Source organism: Cydia fagiglandana, chromosome 16, assembly GCF_963556715.1.
Source record: "Cydia fagiglandana chromosome 16, ilCydFagi1.1, whole genome shotgun sequence".
NCBI classification, from domain to species: domain Eukaryota; kingdom Metazoa; phylum Arthropoda; class Insecta; order Lepidoptera; family Tortricidae; genus Cydia; species Cydia fagiglandana.
This window is the reverse complement of record NC_085947.1, coordinates 3,124,181-3,143,733: the sequence shown is the minus strand read 5'-3', so window position 1 is coordinate 3,143,733 and position 19,553 is coordinate 3,124,181. Positions and strand designations below refer to the sequence as shown.

Here is a 19,553-nt window from a genome sequence, read left to right as displayed (position 1 = left end):
CCCCATTTAAATCTTTATTTTATTCTGTTTTTAGTATTTGTTGTTATAGCGGCAACAGAAATACATCATCTGTGAAAATTTCAACTGTCTAGCTATCACGGTTCGTGAGATACAGCCTGGTGACAGACGGACGGACGGACGGACGGACGGACAGCGAAGTCTTAGTAATAGGGTCCCGTTTTACCCTTTGGGTACGGAACCCTAAAAAGGCGCGAAATCCAAATGTTCTATGAACGATATCCCTTCGCGCCTACATTTTTCAAATTTGCCGCCTTTTTCTACTGACAAGATCTGCTTGACCAGCTATACTTCGTCGATAGTTGACTTCTTATGTACCTATTCTGCGATCTTAATTAGCCTCATGCATGACTTTTTTTTAATTATTTTAATCATTATTTATATCCTTTGAAAACCGGAAAATAAAAATACTTTTATAAATCTTCCCATAATATTATTAAAAAATAGTTAAAATACTGAAAATATTTTACTCACGTAAGTTTAGTTTCCAAGAATATTATACGCTTAAAATAATTCAAAAGAGAATGCTAAAATTATAAAATAAAAAAAAACTGGCATTGTCGGGGTTTGAACCATGTATCTTAGCTACAATCTGATTTTTTTCAAAATAGAGGCTACGGGTGCCACGAGCACATGACAGTTGATGGTCGAAAACATTAGTTGCTTCTGAATGCCTTGTAATTCTTAATCGTTGCTCAAACAAGAATTTATTATTTAATTTCCAATCTTTTTTCAACAATAAACATTTCATCCGCTGCGCCCTCTAGGTTACTTTACTGTAACATTACGAATCTGCTGACATTTGACACTGACTTTAAGGTGACTTTAAGTACGTAAGTGTGCGTGAATGCAAGAAATTGCAATATTTTGCAGTTGGATTCCGGTAATAACGAAATGAGACAATGTTGAGTTGAACATGTCTCGATTTGGATGTAGTATTTTTTATAGTTTTCGCACATATCAGCACATCTTATGAAACTTTGTATTTTGGGAGAAATAGTGAAAATCCACAATTCGTGCACAGTGACGCCATCTTTTGGCTGATAATCGGCATCCCATCCCTAGACATCCACCTTAATATATATTAGCCAAGAAAGTTATATATCCGAACTTAATATAAGGTGCTAACAAATTAGCTACCAATATTTTTACAGCTGATAATACTCGACTCCTGGAGTATATTTAAGTATGAAACATTTAGGTTTTATGATGTTCTTTGAGAAAATTGGAAAACAAATTTGCTACGTAAAAACACCCTGTTAATGAGATAATTAAATGAGACCTCTTTTTAACTGGCCACTTCACGTTGATAAATGAAATGACACGTTGATGATAATGACATTTAACACAAACAATTGTTGGCAAAACAGAAAGTGTTAAACATCTTGTCAGTTAAATCATAGACAAATATAGTAAGCATAGAGTGCTCACTCCATACATCAGTTTTGGTACCAAAAAGACTATCATTTTCGTAGTTGATATTTAGCATCGAGTAGCGGAATTATCAGTACCGCTACTTGAAACTAGATGTCTCAAATGTCGCGACTCACGAAAATTGTATTGAACAACTATTTACAACTAATATTAAAGCAGAAGGAGTTGAAAATAACTTCCAGTTAATCCTTGTTTAATATTCGCTGAAAGTTGTTGACCATTAGACTTTTCGGTCGGTGCAACATCTATTGTCAAGTAGCAGTACTGATAATTCCGTTACTCGATACTAGATGTTTACTACGAAAAGAATAGTATTTTTGGTACCAAAACTGATGTATGGAGTGAGCATGAGCACTCTATGTATTTTTTTTTTATGTGGTTAAATGCACGTAATGATTATTTTTAATTATTTTTTTTAATATAATTTTAATTTATTTTTTGTTCGGTAAATAAAACAAAAGTATGATATGAAAAGTTTTCTTGATTTCTATTTAAAGTTAATTGTTTTTATATAAAGTACCATCTCTTAAAATATCGGTACCTACAGCTTGGCAAAAAAGAGTAGAAATTAAAAAGTGGCAACATTGTAGTGTCGTCCCTTTCAAACCAATTTATATAAGAAAACGGGACGACACTACAGTGTTGCCACTTTTTAATTTCTACTCTTTTTTGCCAAGCTGTAATTTGTTAGCACCTTATATAAAAGCAATAAATTCCCGATCAAACTAATCCGCATAGCATTTGCAACGACAACGTGTGTAAATATCATCGTTAATGTCGAATTTCTATGAAAATATGACGTTTATATTATAATAACACTCCCTCACTTTGTTCTGTTCAAATCGGTGCAAAGTTAGCTTAGACAGACTCTAGTATCTAACAAGGTCACGCCGATGCCCGGCGATAGCGCAGTGTCGGCAGCGGCGACGCGAAAATTTAGGCGGCGGCGGCGGCGCGAAAATTTTGATGGCGGCGGCGGCGCGCCGGCGCGGCGCTCATATTTCATATGGAAATGTTTTCGGGGGTTAATTATTTTCATTAATTCATTCATTAACCTCGTGCTTTGAAACGGTCGCAATTTCGAACCACTTGCTACGCTCGTGGTTAAATTATGAAATATTTCGCTTGTACTGCGATCAATATTAGCATGAGGACTTAAGGTGGTTCGCCTAGGTTACTCAAAACTTAACTCTCGCTAGATGGCACCACATTTGCAAAATTTCAGGTTTTATTTTTTTGTGAAATGGTCATGGTATTTGTATACTTAAAAGTATGTTTCGCGCACTCTTTAAATAAATATTGAACTATTAAAATAAACATTGAATACTTCATTGTGCAAAAACCGCCTTTTTAATTCGACGGAGTGTTGCTGTCACGCTTTTTCCTACTATTACTCACACATGCAAACAGTGTTTCCGTGATCCTTGTAGTAGACAATTTCACACAACGTAAGTATGTTGCAATAGCGTAACGGTATGTTCGTGGAAATACGTGCAAGAGGATTGGGGTTCAAGACTGGTGCGAGTAGGTAATTTCTTTTTGTTTTGTTCCGTATGTGTTTCGCTTTCGAGATGACCAGGGTGCCTAGCCAAGATGCCAATGGTTTACGCTCCGTAGCGACCGAAGCGCAGCCGTGTCTGTCGCATTAATATGGCAGAGTGATAGAGAGAGGTATTACCCTAACGTTCGCTACGGAGCGAACGACTGGCATCTTGGCTAGGCACACAGATTTAAACGCTTTTTAAAAATCAAAAACTTTTTATTACTTATGAAAGCAGAAGAATATAAATGATCGTATTTGATTTATATTTGTTACATATTTGCCGTAACTTATTTTTAAAATGTGTTTTTCAATTAAAAGACACGTCAAGATTGTTTACCTTATTTCTAATGCTAAAAAAAACAAACTATAGTAATAATTGTGTTTTTCATTCATAGACAAAATCCATTATTTTTAACCACAGGAAATTTTATACATTTCTTTTTTATTGCAGTGAGGATGTCCTGATTGTAAAAATAAGAGAGATTAGGTAGAGTATAATTTCTAATTTTCTTTGTCAAAAATAAACGAATACGTGTAGCCCATACTTAATCAATCGATTAATGATAATAAGAAAAATTAAATAAAAATAAAAAACAATACGAAATTTAGATGTAACAAAAATACAAAAAGTTATGTTCCAGCATACAATGACTGGGGATCGAACCGGGAATCTTCCGTTTGTAAGCAAAAAAACGACTGTCTGCATAACACGCCATGATAGTTCTTAGTTAAGCTGACGAACTTCGGGTACTTATTCTCACTTAGGTCAATTAAGTACCTGTCAAACGTCAGTGTCAACAAAATTGCACTAAACATGACGGCACTCCAAATTCGCGCCGTGGTCAGCCCGGCAACGTCGGAAATGGTATGGCAACGTCGCAAATGTATCTGTATACGACATTTGTGACACACACATACGTAAAATTGATGAAAATTTAACTATGATTTTTGCATGATTTCTGTATGAAACATTGTTTTCCTGTTAATTTCGCGCAAACGAATATTCGAAGGAAGATAAATGCGGAAATATTTATGTACTAATAGTGTGTAGTTACTTAATGAGCTTTGATTGAATTTTGTATGAAAATCGAACCACCTTAACAACAACTTTAACCTCTTGTCGCAAAGTTTTTGGTTACCCTTTGATCAAGTGCAATGAATACCGGTATTAAATACGATAACCATTACCGGTATACTGAATACCTGTTATTATTGAGGTATTAATGAATACCGGTATTTCATTATGTCAATTAGTGTAGTTTAGCGATAAAGACAAAAACGGAATGACAGCAATACCTCTAATTCGAATATAGGTATAACATTTTAACCGATATTCGTTTGACAGTTTATATACAGGTATTTAATAAAACCGGTTATACGGTCCCTGAGTTAAAGTGCCTATCCTTATAACTCTGCGCCCACGGTAACAATGCTACTATACATTAATTAGCTACATTAATTCTACGATACTGGTGGAAGGATTTCGTAATGACAAATTATGGGCCGTCTAAGCTAACTCTTCATTGACTAGGTAGCATTTTAGGTAGCATTGCCAAGTGTCGCAAATATTCATTTTTAAAAACGAATAATGTAAGTATTTGCGGCACTTGCGTTTGAAACTTTCGGTCTTTGGTCGTCAGACACCAAAAAACTAGTAAGTAAAAGTTTCTACCAAACTAGTCTGGGTGTCTGGCAACCTAGGGGCTGTCCTTAAATTACGTCATCGATTTTTGACGAATTTTGACCCCCCCCCCCTTCCTAAAATCATCCAAAAATCATGCTTCATAAGGCCCCGTTTGCCCCTACGTCATGCTACCATCATCCGATGTCCAGACCCCCCCCCCTAATAATTTGAAATGACGTAATTTATGAATAGCTCCCTACGAGCTGGCGCATTTTTTGCCCAAAAACAAAGTTTCCAAGATATTTGTAAAAAACCGAAAAATGGGACCTTCATACCCCTCTCTCCCCCGGCATAGGGGATACGGCCGGGGACTTTTGATATGCTCACCTCCTAACTAGTCCAAACAAAGATACGGAGTCAAAAATTGTGTTCCTAGCATTTCCCTCTATACCTTCTTATTGTTTGACCTATTAGTGGGTGAACTTTAAAATTGTTTCAAAACTATTTATTTAAATACTTGCTCATAATGCTCATGTTAAATAACTGAGATGCAAAGATAAGCAAAACGAATCTTGTACAATATCGATATTTTTATTCAATCTTACATAACTTAGTGCAGTGTTTTTCAACCTTTAAGGGGTCATGAACCTCTTATCGAGGGATCGCGCGGTCTAGATAGGCCTAGATAAAAATAAAACAAACAGACTAGCGGTCCAATTCGAGTTTTAGTTAAAAATGACGTTTTTGGTTGAAGAAATGTCACTTTTGACACACTGACAGATCAGTATCATATCGGAATCAGATCTAATAACTAATACTCGAATTGGTCCGTACAAACAGTTGACGGCAGGGTCACGAAAATAATATTAATATTTTCAATAATGCTAATATCCAGAGAGGAAAATGAGGACTAAGTTTATGAAAAGGCGATTTCGCACGGGTCCTCCACTTTCGCCGTTATGTTCGAGTCTCACGAGAGTTTTATAGTTAAAGTTTTTTTTAATACCTAAAACACCTAAGATGAGATAGATGAGCATAATCTCGTGCAATATCGGTACTTACATAACCCAGATATGAAGAATCAGGTGCACAGACTATCTGGCCCAGACTCCGCATTTTAAAGTGTTTATTAATAGAGTTAGACCGTAAAGTCTGCAGCGATTTTGATAGCCCACGCAGTGCAAGTGTCATTTTAAACGTCAAACTTCCATGAAATTATGACGTATAAATACCACTTACGCTGCGTGGGCTATCAAATCCGCTGCAGACTTTTATTGGTGCGACTATATGCGCGTTCTGCTCCGACTTTAAGTACCTCGATTCGCTCGTACAGTGCGATGGCGATATTGACCGTGACGTGAAAAACCGGATAGCACAGGACGGATGAAATGGTGACAGGTCACGGGAACCATTTGCGACGCTCGAAGGCCTCTTCGGTTGAAGGGTAAAATATATAAATCAATCATAAGACCTGTCGTCATGTATGGATCAGTGTTGGGCCCTAAAGGTGACGGATGAAAAGAGATTGCATGTAGCGGAGATGAGAAGGTTAAGATGGATGTGTGGCGTGACGAGAATGGATAGGATAAGGAATGAGTATATAAGAGGAAGCCTGAAAGTTGCACCCATAACAGAAAAAGTAAGGGCAAATCGCATATATAGTGTCGTACGCGTACGGGCATGTGATGCGGAGGGATGAAAGTCATGTGACGAGAAAGGTATTACGAATGAATGTGGAGGGAAGTACGAGGAAAGGAAAACCGAGGAAAAGGTGGATGGACTGTGTGAGAGATGATATGAAACGAATGCAAACAGTGAATGATGAAATGACGGGCGACAGAGAAGTGTGGAAGAGAAAGACATGCTGCGCCGACCCCAAGTAAATGGGACAAGAGCAAGAGAATGATGATATTAATATGCGCGTTCTTTTATTCGTAAAATATTTTGCTGCTGACCGACATTCTAGCCCACTGTTATTTTCATACTAACTACATTTTTGATATAGTACAAATAGCAACACTCTTATAGTTAAGTTGTGATTGTGCATCGGTGGACCTTAAGCCTTTTGTAATAAGGTCAATTAACAGTCAAAAAGCCGGGATAACACGAGGAATTGATGAAAGATTATGATTCTACTACGTAAGTAAATGGTCTGTGATCAGGTGGCATCCGTGTGAAGCTCGTGACTGGTCCCGCTACGGTCCACTTATGAAATGCTTAGCATTTTAGTCTACAGCAAGTGCTCTGTTATTAGCACATATCCCTGGAGATTAAAATTTCTCCCTTCAAATGTCAGCATAGGGTTTGCCGTAAAAGAGAAAATTTCCTTATCATTCACTGAAAAACATATGATCTATCGAGCACACATTAAAGTGCACACACACACACATTAAGATTAACCGCTATTACAATATCAACTAATGTACGTTCGTTTGTACGTAACGTACAAACAGTAAACTTTACTGCTTGGTACGATAGGCTCTTGGGGTGCATTGGGGTAAATGCGAAGGCGGGGTAATTCCGAAACTGGCAAATATCAACTAAACTAGAAACAGTTCATACTTTAGCAACATTTACGCCGCTGCAACGCTTAAATGGCACCTAGTGTTTCTAGTTTAGTAGATATTTGCCAGTTTCGGAATTATCCCGCCTTCGCATTTACCCCAATGTACCCTATGGAACTGTTTAAAGCATTATTTAACGTTTATTCAATTTCATTTGTTTTAAACGATTTTTTTTCTTAGTGTTATCACTCTTGTTCCTTCATTTTCTCTGGAAAACACCACGTGATCACCGATCAGCCGTCAGAATGATGCCTCGGCCAGGGCCCGGCCCGGTCTAGCCCGAGTCATCCTTTACACTTAAGTTCAATCTAACCACTAGTTTGCCTATTGAGTGTTTCTAAAGATTTCTCTTTGTTTCCATTTAGGAAAGTCTTTATTGTTAAACAAGATGGGTTTCAAGATATTAGCTTGTATTACAACTTCATAACTTAGGTTCTAAATGCCACACTGTTATTTAATACACCGATTAGGTACAACGAATTGTGCTAAATCCAATGTAATACTCGTAAGTCGTATATCCTATCAATATATTTATGATATTGATGATGAAAGTTAGTTGTTTTGATTAACTTCAGTGATGAGTGTTATGAAAATTGTCGATGTATTAGGTAGGTACTTACTTACTTGGTTGGCGCGATGACCCAAAATGAGTCTTGGCCTCCAACACAAGAGCACGCCACTTTGATCGGTCCAGAGCGGTATCCTGCCAGCTTTCGCCGACGAGCTCACCGAGATCTGCCTCCACTCTATCTGCCCAACGGCATTTAGGATGACCAACAGGTTTAGGTAGGTACTAATGTGTCAATTTATGCAAAACTCACGCTACACTGGGCCGAGGCGTCCGACATGTAATTTTCTATGACGGCTGATCGGTGATCAGATCACGTGGTGTTTTCCATAGAAAGCGAAGCGCCGGAAGGTCCGGCCCGGCCCAGGCCCGGTTGCGTGTCACCGCACCCAAGCTGTTTGAAAAATACTATAATCAACCTAGGCCTACTTTATGTTGGTTGTCTTTAAAATCTTGTTTAAAGGAATGAATAAAGAAGAAAAACAATTATTAATTATCATAGTCATAAATAATCTTTATTCTTTAAGCAGTCAATAAAATTCGTCTAATAATTGTATCCGTCCCTCGCGTTGAAGTTTGGTCGTCTGGATCGGGCACCGGAGCCCTGGACTGGGGGGAGGTAAGCCTTGGTGGCCCCAGCGAAGCCCCGCGAGCCAGATCTGAAGGCGGCGTTGGTGACGACGGTGTCTTCATCGTTGCCATCGCTGTTAATAGTGTTGTAGTTACCGGTGAAGCTGTTACCGTTATTGAAGTTGTGACCGTTTCCATTGTTACCAGTGTTGAAGTTACCGTTGTATTGGTTGTGGTCGGCGTCGTATTTGCCTTCGCTGTAAGAGCCTGAAATGAAGACAAGATTTAGAGATATTTTTGGAAAAAAGTATGCTTATTTCCAATTGAATACAGCATCTGCATAGTATATCTAAGTATCTTTGCTAAGGAAAATAATACACGCAAAAAGCAAAAAGAAGAAAATATGTTATGAAAACATCTTGAACAGGTTTTTTCAGAAGTCAAAACGAATAAATGAACAACACAAATATACCAGAATTGACGATCACTAATCCAGTGAGCAACATACTTGTCTGGTCTGTTAGTAATTGATATAGTAGTAGTAAACTCCATATTGTACAAAAAGACATATTAAAAACCGGACAAGTGCGAGTCGGACTCGCGCACGAAGGGTTCCGCACCATAAAGTAAAAAAATAATAAAAAAAAAAGCAAAAAAAAAACGGTCACCCATCCAAGTACTGACCACTCCCGACGTTGCTTAACTTTGGTCAAAAATCACGTTTGTTGTATGGGAGCCCCATTTAAATCTTTATTTTATTCTGTTTTTAGTATTTGTTGTTATAGCGGCAACATAAATACATCATCTGTGAAAATTTCAACTGTCTAGCTATCAGCGTTCGTGAGATACAGCCTGGTGACAGACGGACGGACGGACGGACGGACGGACGGACAGCGAAGTTAGTAATAGGGTCCGGTTTTACCCTTTGGGTACGGAACCCTAAAAAGGACATACAATTAGTAAGAAGTACAAAGGCGATGGCCTGAGATCCCTTTGAGGGATGAATGATGTGATGAATGGTCTTCATCTTACCATCATCATAGATGCCAGCAGCCTCATCACGAGCGTTCTGCTCCAAAGCCTTCAGAATCTCTTCCGGGACGGGGGGAGGGGTGGGGAGGTGGTCACCAACTGGCACGAATCCGTTCTGGTCAGCTGTGTACCTGTGGAATACATCATGGTTTAGAATTTTCAAACTTTCTATGAAGATTAATGATACATAATTAAAAGACATTTTTTTTTAAATACTATGACAAACAGAATATACAGAAATTCAGGATGTTAAAGGAGAAGACGTGCTCATTATATGTATATGAAAAAACTGAATAAACATCAACATAGTTGTGGAATGTATAATATTCGCTGCCTTTATTTCAATAGCTATGAAGTTATTTTCAAAAGAAATGTACCTACAATATTTTAGGATCGACAACGCGCACGTGTCACTCCTGTAGTTACAAATATCCATAAGCTACCGTAATCGCTAACTATCAGATGGGCTCTATGTTTACCAACGCGGTAAAAACAAAACACCCAAACCTGATCTTCAGAAACTGGAACGCAGTATTTTCAATAATTTCACTTGTCGTTTGAAGTTAATAAGCCAATGAACTAATATTTTACCTCACAGTGTACACCTGTCCATCATCACCAGTGTAAGAGTAGCTGCCTTGAGCCTCAACTCCGTTCGTAGCCACACCGCTCTCCTCAGCATAAATGCCGTTATCAGTTTCATAAGCGTAAGAATAAGTCTCTCCATCATTCTGGGTATCCTGACGAAGGATGGCGGCGTTCTTTTCGAAAGCGGCTTGAGGTCTTTCAGGGCGGTCGAAGCCGTTTCCGTTGAATCCGTTCTGATTGAAGTCGTTTCCGATCTGGTTGAAGTCGTTTCCATTCTGGTTGTAGTTGTTTCCGTCCTGGTTGAACCCGTTTCCGTTCTGGTTGAACCCGTTTCCGTTGAAACCGTTTCCTTGTCCAATGCCGCGGCTATCAGGGGCTTGGAGGAAGTTGGATCCAGATGAGGACTGAGCGTTGGGGGGGAGGTAGGTCCGGTCTAGCTTGGCGCAGCTAGCCCAGGCCACGACAGAGAGAATGATGATCTGCAACAGAGTAGAATACATTTTTAGAGCTCCGTACAAAACTTTTATTTTAGGTCTCTAAAGCCCACTTGCACCATTTCACTAACCCGGGGTTAACCGGTTAAAACTGGAGTTGCCATGGTTACCCATACAATTTGACACTAGGTTAACGGTTTAACCGCTTAACCCCGGGTTAGTGGTATGGTGCAAGTGGGCCTAAAGCTTTTAGTTAAGGGTCATTTTCAAAAAATATGTCTGCGATCTAATTGCCGCTACCCTTACCAAATGTATAAAAAGAGTCGTGGCAATTAGACGCAACCGCAGACATAAATTCTCAGAGAATTACCCTTTACCTAATTGTTCTGGACCCTATCTTTTTAGACTGATAGCGGGGTTTGTTTGTTACATTTTAAGTATTTTTCTTCATGAAGCAGACCAGAGAGACGCGGGGTAACACTAAAATAGGCTAATTATAAAATCATGACACGTTTTGACATGTTACTGAACTTTTCACTAATGAGTGTAGATGATGATTGTGTAAAAACAATTAGGTAAAAAGTGTATGTTTACTTTACACAGTAATCAAAAATACAGAATGCCTTAAAATACTGAGCAACGAAAGTTCACTACTTATTTCACTAATTAGAACGATTATCAACATAGTTAAACTAAAAAACTTTTAGTTTATTTAGAATGATTGACTTAATAAAACACTTGTCAGTAAACCTCGTTTAAATCAAGTTATCAATGCAACTCATGTATTTTTTGCTCCAATACAAAAACTACGCACCAATTTCATATTTTTTGCTGTAGCTACCACTCAGTTCAGATCCGAATGATGTTGTGATAGCAATTAAAACATTGTACTATATATATACCCGATCGATCTACTTAGATATTGAAGATGGGCCGATCGGTCGTGGTTCGCTATTGCTTAATCATGTAATACGCAAAGATGGACGCTTAATTGTTGTGGACGAGTTTATGCAAGAGGTATGATTCAAAACTTTGGTAAAGAATTGACATTTGAAATTTTAATTTAAGTAATAGAAAACGTAACACTACCTTTAAGTATAATAAAATGTCATGCGTTTTTTTTTCCTCTAAGAAGGATATTATTACAATAAACATCACAAAATGAGAAATGATATTTTTAGCATAAGTGTAAATTGTATTATATTTTCCATTGAGTATCATTAACTTTATTGAATATTGCTTAAACGGAAGTACTTATGATAATATAGAAAGATGGTCATTTCTACGCTGTGTGGCATTAGAGCTTAATAAATTATACGAAGTCTCTTTTCTATCTTTTTTTTATGACATATCTCTATCTCTATAAGCGTCAGATTAATTATAAAACAAAAAACTGTGACCCGATTACAGTTAATTTTAAAGACATTTAAAAAACCTATGTCACCGACAAAACAGACCATTCGTTGGACACATCAGCATGATAATCATGCAAACCAACTCAGTTCTTTCGGCGCTACGATACACCACATCACTACACGTTACATATTATACCCACAGACGTAAATATACATTCAATTCATACGTACTACGGAGAGATTTATTTAAGTGTTTACATCATACAAAATCTCATAAATCATTTATTTGCTTGAAAAGGGTATAGTTACAGGTGTTCACGTTTGTTGTTGTCCTTATTCAGCTGTCCACAAACAGCATTCAAACAATACAATTTTATAGGCAAGAATATTAAAAATATGCCTACTTATTAAACACTTATAACTAATAAAGAAAACCATGCAAGAATGTCCGTAGTTGTGTTGAATATCTCTCCGTAGTTGTCTAAAAGTCGAGTAAATAAATAAAAAAAAATACTTCACTCTCGCATAACACCATCATTTTGGCACACCCACGAACACCTCAATAACCACACGAGCTTTGCTTCCACATATCGACGGCCTTGCACTGGAACCTTTTGACCGACCTCTATGTAAAAGACGGTCTAATTCATATCGTGCCCAATTTGGACTGGTCTAGATATAGGTAATTGTGACCTATTAGATTTTATTGATGTTTTATGTAGATTGATTTATGTTATGTTATGAATAGGATTAGTTTTTTTGTGTTTTGGTTTTTTTTTGCGCAGAGTGGTAACTGAATGTTATTAGTAGAGAGAGATGCCCCGAATAGTAAATTTGGCCGAATACTGAATACCGAATATTTGGCCCCTCTCTCGGCCAAATACCGAATATTCGGCGACAGAATATTCGGCATGACATGCGAACATTTTGAGTCTCAATTATTATGAAAACTGTTTGCCAACAAAGCACAAGTTTGCTAAGATATATTTTTATGTTGAACAGAATTAATGAATCTAGTTAGAGTCAATCTAATCAGACCCATGATAAAAATAAAATATTTTGTAATCAACAAATGCCCAAAAACGTGCCTTCGTATTTAACTACTTTCCAAGAATACATTTTAAATATAGTTTATGGTTATTTATTTGTGTAATTTTTCATTTTAGGTACATGCAACAGATATTCGGTATTCGGCCACAGTAGGCAACATTCGGCCGAATACCGAATATTCGGCATAGTGGCCGAATAGGCTGAATACCGAATAGTTACCGAATGTTCGTGGTATCTCTAGTTATTAGGGTTGAATGCTAGCTCACGGACAATGGAAGTATAGTACATATTGCACTTACAGAAGAATTCAAATGCACATTACAATATATCGTACAGTCATAAGCTATTAACGTTATATTTAACTACATATTTCTAATGTTTATCTGCATACTTACTCTTTTTTGACTGTGTATCCCTCAAAATTCTAACAGGTCCAAAATTACAAATAGATCGCTAACGGTCAATTTAAGGCCTCAATGGCCTTAATTAAATTGACCGAAACTGTAGAACAGAAAATGCGATTTTTTAAGAAAAGTAAGTCTTCTTCCTGGCGTTATCCCGGCATTTCGCCACGGCTCATGAGAGCCTGGGGTCCGCTTGACAACTAATCCCATGATTTGACGTAGGCACTAGTTTTTACGAAAGCGACTGCCATCCATCTGACCTTCCAACCCAGAGGGTAAACTAGGCCTTATTAGGATTAGTCCGGTTTCCTCACGATGTTTTCCTTCACCGAAAAGCGACTGGTAAATATCAAATGATATTTCGTACATAAGTTCCGAAAAACTCATTGGTACGAGCCGGGGTTTGAACCCGCGACCTCCAGATTGCAAGTCGCACGCTCTCACCGCTAGGCCACCAGCGCGTTTTTTAAGAAAAGTAAGTACACTTACCTAATAAAAATGCTTTAGTTACTTAAGCTGCTTTTGTCATCAATGTCATCAGTTATACCTACTGAAGTATTTATATCTCGTTACAATTGTAAACCGAACCTAAGTGTGTATACATTATTTATTTTAGTTGCTTAAATAGTAGCACAGAATAAATAATAGTACTAGGTACAGAAGACTCACTCTCTAACAAAACACGTCTGTCACGATCAGCACAGATATGGCCGCTAGGTGGCGACAGCGCCACGCGCGGCTTATGGCAAACCCCAAAATTGGGGTCGAACGGATGGACTTTTAGCTACCTGTAGCAAAGCGACGAAATCGCGGAGTGAGCCACGCCTGATAGTAGGTAGGTATACAAACCTATATGCTTGTAACATTGACATCTTTGTTTTCGCGTAGTTAACCTCGGAAAACAGTTTTTGAATACCTGGCATCCATCTATGATGCACTAGCATCGTACCTAGTAATAATAATAACACCGCCCTGCGCTACGTCATTTCCAATACATCCAATATTGTGGGTATTTTAAAAAACTACACACAAAAATGTAACAATTCAAATTTCGATCAAAATTCCTTACCTACAAGTACAGTACAACCTACTTCAATTCTGCACGGTCCGTTAAAATTCTCCATATCTGACAACTAGAAGACCTAAGTCTCTCATGTTCCACGCGATAATAGTCCTTATAACTATAACATATAAGAATGATATAGAATGGTGAAATGATAACTTGGAGTTGGGACATTCGGGTCCGCAAAATACGCAGCATACTTGACCTACGGCATTGTTTATATTAGCTTAGATCAGGGGTCTCCAAACCCCGGCCCGCGGGCCAGATCTCGCCCGCGACGCATTCCAATCCGGCCCGCCAACACCCAAACTGTCCGGCCCGCGGGAGCCAGGCTCCAGGGGTTCAGCCCTGGCAGCAGCAACCAGACACGCACCAAGACGTTGGCCCGCGCGAAAATTCTGAGGCGCAACAAGGCCCTCAGGTGAAAAAGTTTGAAGACCCCTTAGATCGTTACATTGGTAACAGCAGCTGAGTTAAACGCTTAGATAAACCAATCTGACTGAAACCTTAATTAATTTAACCAATAAGGGTGAAGCGGTTAGGCTTCAGTGGCTCGGAGACTTAGATAATGGGAGAGGATCGTGCCGTTAAGAGAGCGTACTTGGGACAACCAAATGGGAGACGCCCGATTGGACTTACTAAGTACGGTGGAACGGGGTGACTTTCAAATGCAGGGGCGGCTTTAAATTCTAGTTTTTAAGCCATAATATATATTGATGCGCGATTTTTTACAGTTGGTGAATATGAATAAGTATATAGAATCTAACTAGTTACAGGAACATTTTCAGTAAATAATGAATAATGGTAATTCTTTGGCCGTTTTAAATCTATCAAAGTAACCCCAAATTTTCCAAAGTCACCCCGGTCTACGGTACCGCAGGAACGACGTAGTAGCTCAAGACCAGCACAATCTCGGTCGTTGGGACTGGCGAGAGTTATCACAGGACCGAGAGGCATGGCGTGATCTGGTGGCCTACCGCGAACCACGTTCGACGTGTTTCCTCTCTGTCTCACTTGTAAATTCGTACGTAAGTGTGACAGGGAGGCAACACGTCGAACGTGGTTCGCGGTAGGCCCTCTGGTGTCGGAGGCTAGGACTCACTTTGGGTCATTGCGTGTCACCGTATAGGTAGTGGCAAATAGTGGTCAACTGGAACTCTCGACTCTAATGTCCATTAGAATATATCCCAAAAGCTTCGTTGGTCATCAAAAGATCGATATTCGCAAACTGTGCGTGCATAATTGTAATTTGTTGCAATTGTCCGACGTCTAATTCCGATCGCTGAACGAGCCAGAGGGTCTACCGCGAATCACGTTCGATGTGTTGCCTCCCTGTCACACTTACGTACGAATTTACAAGTGCGACAGAGAGGCAACACGTCGAACGTGGTTAGCGGTAGGCCCTCTAGGATTGTCTAAAGGTACTATTCTGATTCTGACTACTAAGCTGCTGCAGTAAGTAAATGTCAAAAACTAGGCCCGCAACACAAATTTTGATTTTGATTTTTTTTGGATGCAACTTAGAGTTAGACTAAGAAAAGTTTGCAACGACTTTGATAGCATACATAGTGCAAGTGTTATTTATACTTCATAGAAGTTTGACGACGGCATTTGACATTTGCGGCAGTAATGCAGTCGCCAGTAATTTTATGCTGCAATACTGCTGCAGTAATTCTGCCAACTGTTGAGATAATATATGCACCATTATTATACTAAGGGCCACTTGCATCATTCACTAACCCGGTGTTAACCGGATAAACCTGGAGTTACCATGGTTACCAGTACAATTTGACACTGGGTTAACGGTTTGACCGTTTAACCCCGGGTTAGTGGGATGGTGCAAGTGGCGTTAATTCGATTAAGAACTCCATTCACTGTAACTCGCGCAAGCGATGGGAATAACACAGTATGCGCGTGCGCCTACTGACAGCTACTTATCTTGGATAATGAATTTGATAAGGTAAAGGTTTTTGCGTATCTTCCTGATAAAGCTGACAGACAGACAATACTCTGTTGTACGGTGAGCGCTGGTAGCCGTGCGACTTCCAAAGTTTTCAAACTGGGGGGTAATTACCTATATAGTCGATTCGAAACTTCGAATCCCAATTCGTACCAAAGCTTGTTGCCTCTTCACACTTACGTACAAATTTACAAGTGAAGATCTATATTGTATATTTATTTTTTCAAAGTTTTAGACCCAGTATAGTTTCGGAGATATAGGGGCGGGGAATGGTCCGACAGACCGACAGACGGACTGGCGCACGAGTGATCCTATAAGGGTTCCGCTTTTTCCTTTTGAGTAACGGAATCCTAAAAATCACTTTCTTAAAGATTATATTAGTAGTAGATAAGTAGTAGTGTATGTATACTTTTCTCCAATAATACTTTTTGATAAATTGCTAATAACACTTATCATTATTGTTTATCTTGGTTAATCCTTAACAAATACAGAGCTTCATGATGATTGCTATGATAAAAGCGAGCAAATAATTTCTTAACAAGAAATAGGGCAGATAACTTACTGATTTCGTAGTAAACAGAATGGATGGCCCCGTCCGTAAAACTAATGGTTAGGTTACTAGTAGCATTTACTGAACCTATAGACCACCTAGATGAGTTCAGATGGGTTAGCATGACTTGCGTTCCCGCGTGCGACTCTATATACAGCGTGATTTTTTTTCGTTAATTTCAAGGGTGCATTCCTGTAGTAGGTCTAAGATGGTCGGCTCTTTATATTAATTTTTTTTTTATATTTTAATTTGTAGTTTTAATCGTGTGTCGATAGATAGCGGTAAATTTACAATGACAGGGACCCTTTATAAGCCTATTTATCAATTGTCACCATGCCTGTCACGTTCTTACAAATATGTAAGTGTAAAGTGACCCATGGCATGACAAATGATAAAAATGCGAGTTATATACCGCTTCTGAGCTTAAATCAAGTAACTTTCTCAAAGAGACCGGCATTCTAATTAACTCCATTTCGGAGATAATATTTTTTTTCTGATAAGGCCCCTACGAGCGTGTACACTTGAATTATGGCCTGTTTACATATAGATTTAGTACAAAAACCGGCCAAGAGCGAGTAGGACTCGCGTTTCTAGGGTTCCGTACATAAGTCCGACTCACGCTTGACTGCACATTTCTAATAGGTTTTCCTGTCATCTATAGGTAAAGAACTATTTTGAGTATTTTTTTCAAAATTTTAGACCCAGTTAGTTTCGGAAATAAAGGGGGGAATGCTAATTTTTTGGCTATTTTCTTAAATAACTTCGAACCTATGTATTTTAAAAATATAAAAAAAAATATGTCCATCTTTGGGTCACTAATTTACATATGTGTACCAAATTTCAATTGGTCCAGTAGTTTCCGAGAAAATAGGCTGTGACAGACGGACAGACAGACAGACGCACGAGTGATCCTATAAGGGTTCCGATTTTTTCCTTTTGAGGTACGGAACCCTAAAAATGAAAAATATAATTACCCTCCCATAGAAAATGCACCAGCCCAAATGGTTTACATAACGCCAAAACAGCCAAATTTTTTTCCGATTAGGGGTTGGTCCCGTACTAAAAGTTGCTCAGTATAATCCCAAAACCTCCCTAGCAACGGGAATGCAGTTATTTTTAGCCATCCTATATATGGCGGTCATTTTCCTACCAATTATTTACAAATAACATATAACATGCCACTTGAATACAAACAAAAACATAATTGAATTATCCTTTTTACAGCATACAAAACGATACGCTGTTTCATAACACTCTCATTAGCTGTATTATAATCACATTTAAACGGAGTAATTTGTACGGCCGATATGATTACCGGTATTAAGCCCTCTTCACACCATCTCAATTATCTTTAACTGACCATTAAACATTACATTACCTACCTTACTGCGTGTACATAAGGTATAATTGCTCGCTTAAATAAGTGTGGTTGATGGTCAAAGTTTATTGAAAGAAGTAGGATGTCTCATATCTAAAGTCAATGTTACTTGATCTAGCGTTGCTTAAACTTTGGGCAACGTATAACGGTCAAGACTGAAGGTTTAGAGTCTGTTTGGAAAAAGAAGAGTGGAATGGATTGGGCCCCATACATTCCACGGCTCTTCTCTTTCCGTGCAAACTCTAATAACGTTTATGCTTTTGATTTACCTATATCTGGCGCGTAAATTATATTTTTAAAAAAGATATTCGAATTTTTAGAGTATCTTGATTGAGAGTTTTCTTGAGTTTGTATCAGGTGTCTAGGTACTTAGGTAGGTACCTACCTAAATACCTAGACACCTGTCTACTTCTGTAGGTATTTATGCCAATAAAAAACTTTTCTAATAAACATGTTCAATGTTCGGGACATGTTAGAGTTAGACCAACAAAAGTCTGTAGAGATCTTGATAGCCCACGCAGTGCAAGTGTTATTTTAGACGTCAAACTTCTATGAAATTTACATTTATACACTTATAAACTTTAAGAAAATCTTAAGAAAGACTAACTCTAATTAACTTACCAAAATCACGAGATACAAAACTTTTTCTTTTATAATTACAGAATTTTTTTAGCGTGCACTGTACTTACATAGCGTACCTATCACTTTACAGATTGCGTGTACTATCATCTACTTGAAGTATACTACTCGTTTAACTATGATAGCCCGAAACAGACCACTTAAACCCACGCGTGTGAATCTTTGATGAGTTGGACACTAATTATATAGTTTTTGTAGGCTACCATTATTTTTGACTGTTGGTTAAAATGTCAGGGCAGCTAATACGGTGTGTATTGCCAAAGATTGACAGCTATGAAATCTGACATGTTTTGTAAACCAGGATGTCTCAATTGTTAGGATCTTGAATTTTTTTGACCTTAATTATGTTTTCCTGGTTAAATAAGGTTTTTTCGACACATTAACATATTTATTTTGATTAATTGAATTTTAATACCTATCTAAGTATTTTTTTAAAGATTTTTAGGGCTTTTTTTAATCTTTTTCATAAACCGCCTTTATCTGAATATATTTTATTTTATTTGACATCTGAAAAATCTGCTGTCTGTAATTACATAGAGTCAGACCAAGAATAGTCTGCAGCGGATTTGATAGCCCACGCAGTGAAAGTGATATTATTAACGTCAAACTTCTATGAAATTATGACGTATAAATGACACTTGCACTGCGTGGGCTATCAAATCAGCTGCAGGCTTTTTTGGGTCTGACTCTACAATTTTTGACTATTTTAATTTCTCATGGCAATTGTGCATACAGGGTGAAGGTGAAACACGGGAGAGTTAAAAAAGAAAAGTTTTCGC

The 19,553-nt window shown here is 38.1% G+C and overlaps 1 protein-coding gene across 1 annotated transcript; it reads right to left on the bottom strand.

Moving 5' to 3' along the window:
* Positions 1-8,295: 8,295 nt before the first annotated feature.
* Positions 8,296-10,459, bottom strand: LOC134672149 (cuticle protein 2-like). Its single transcript, XM_063530053.1, has 3 exons — positions 9,945-10,459; positions 9,354-9,484; positions 8,296-8,588 (listed from the first exon to the last, which is right to left on the bottom strand). Exons 1-3 carry the CDS (start codon positions 10,439-10,441, stop codon positions 8,296-8,298), a joined length of 921 nt encoding a protein of 306 aa, XP_063386123.1. The 5' UTR covers positions 10,442-10,459.
* Positions 10,460-19,553: the final 9,094 nt, after the last annotated feature.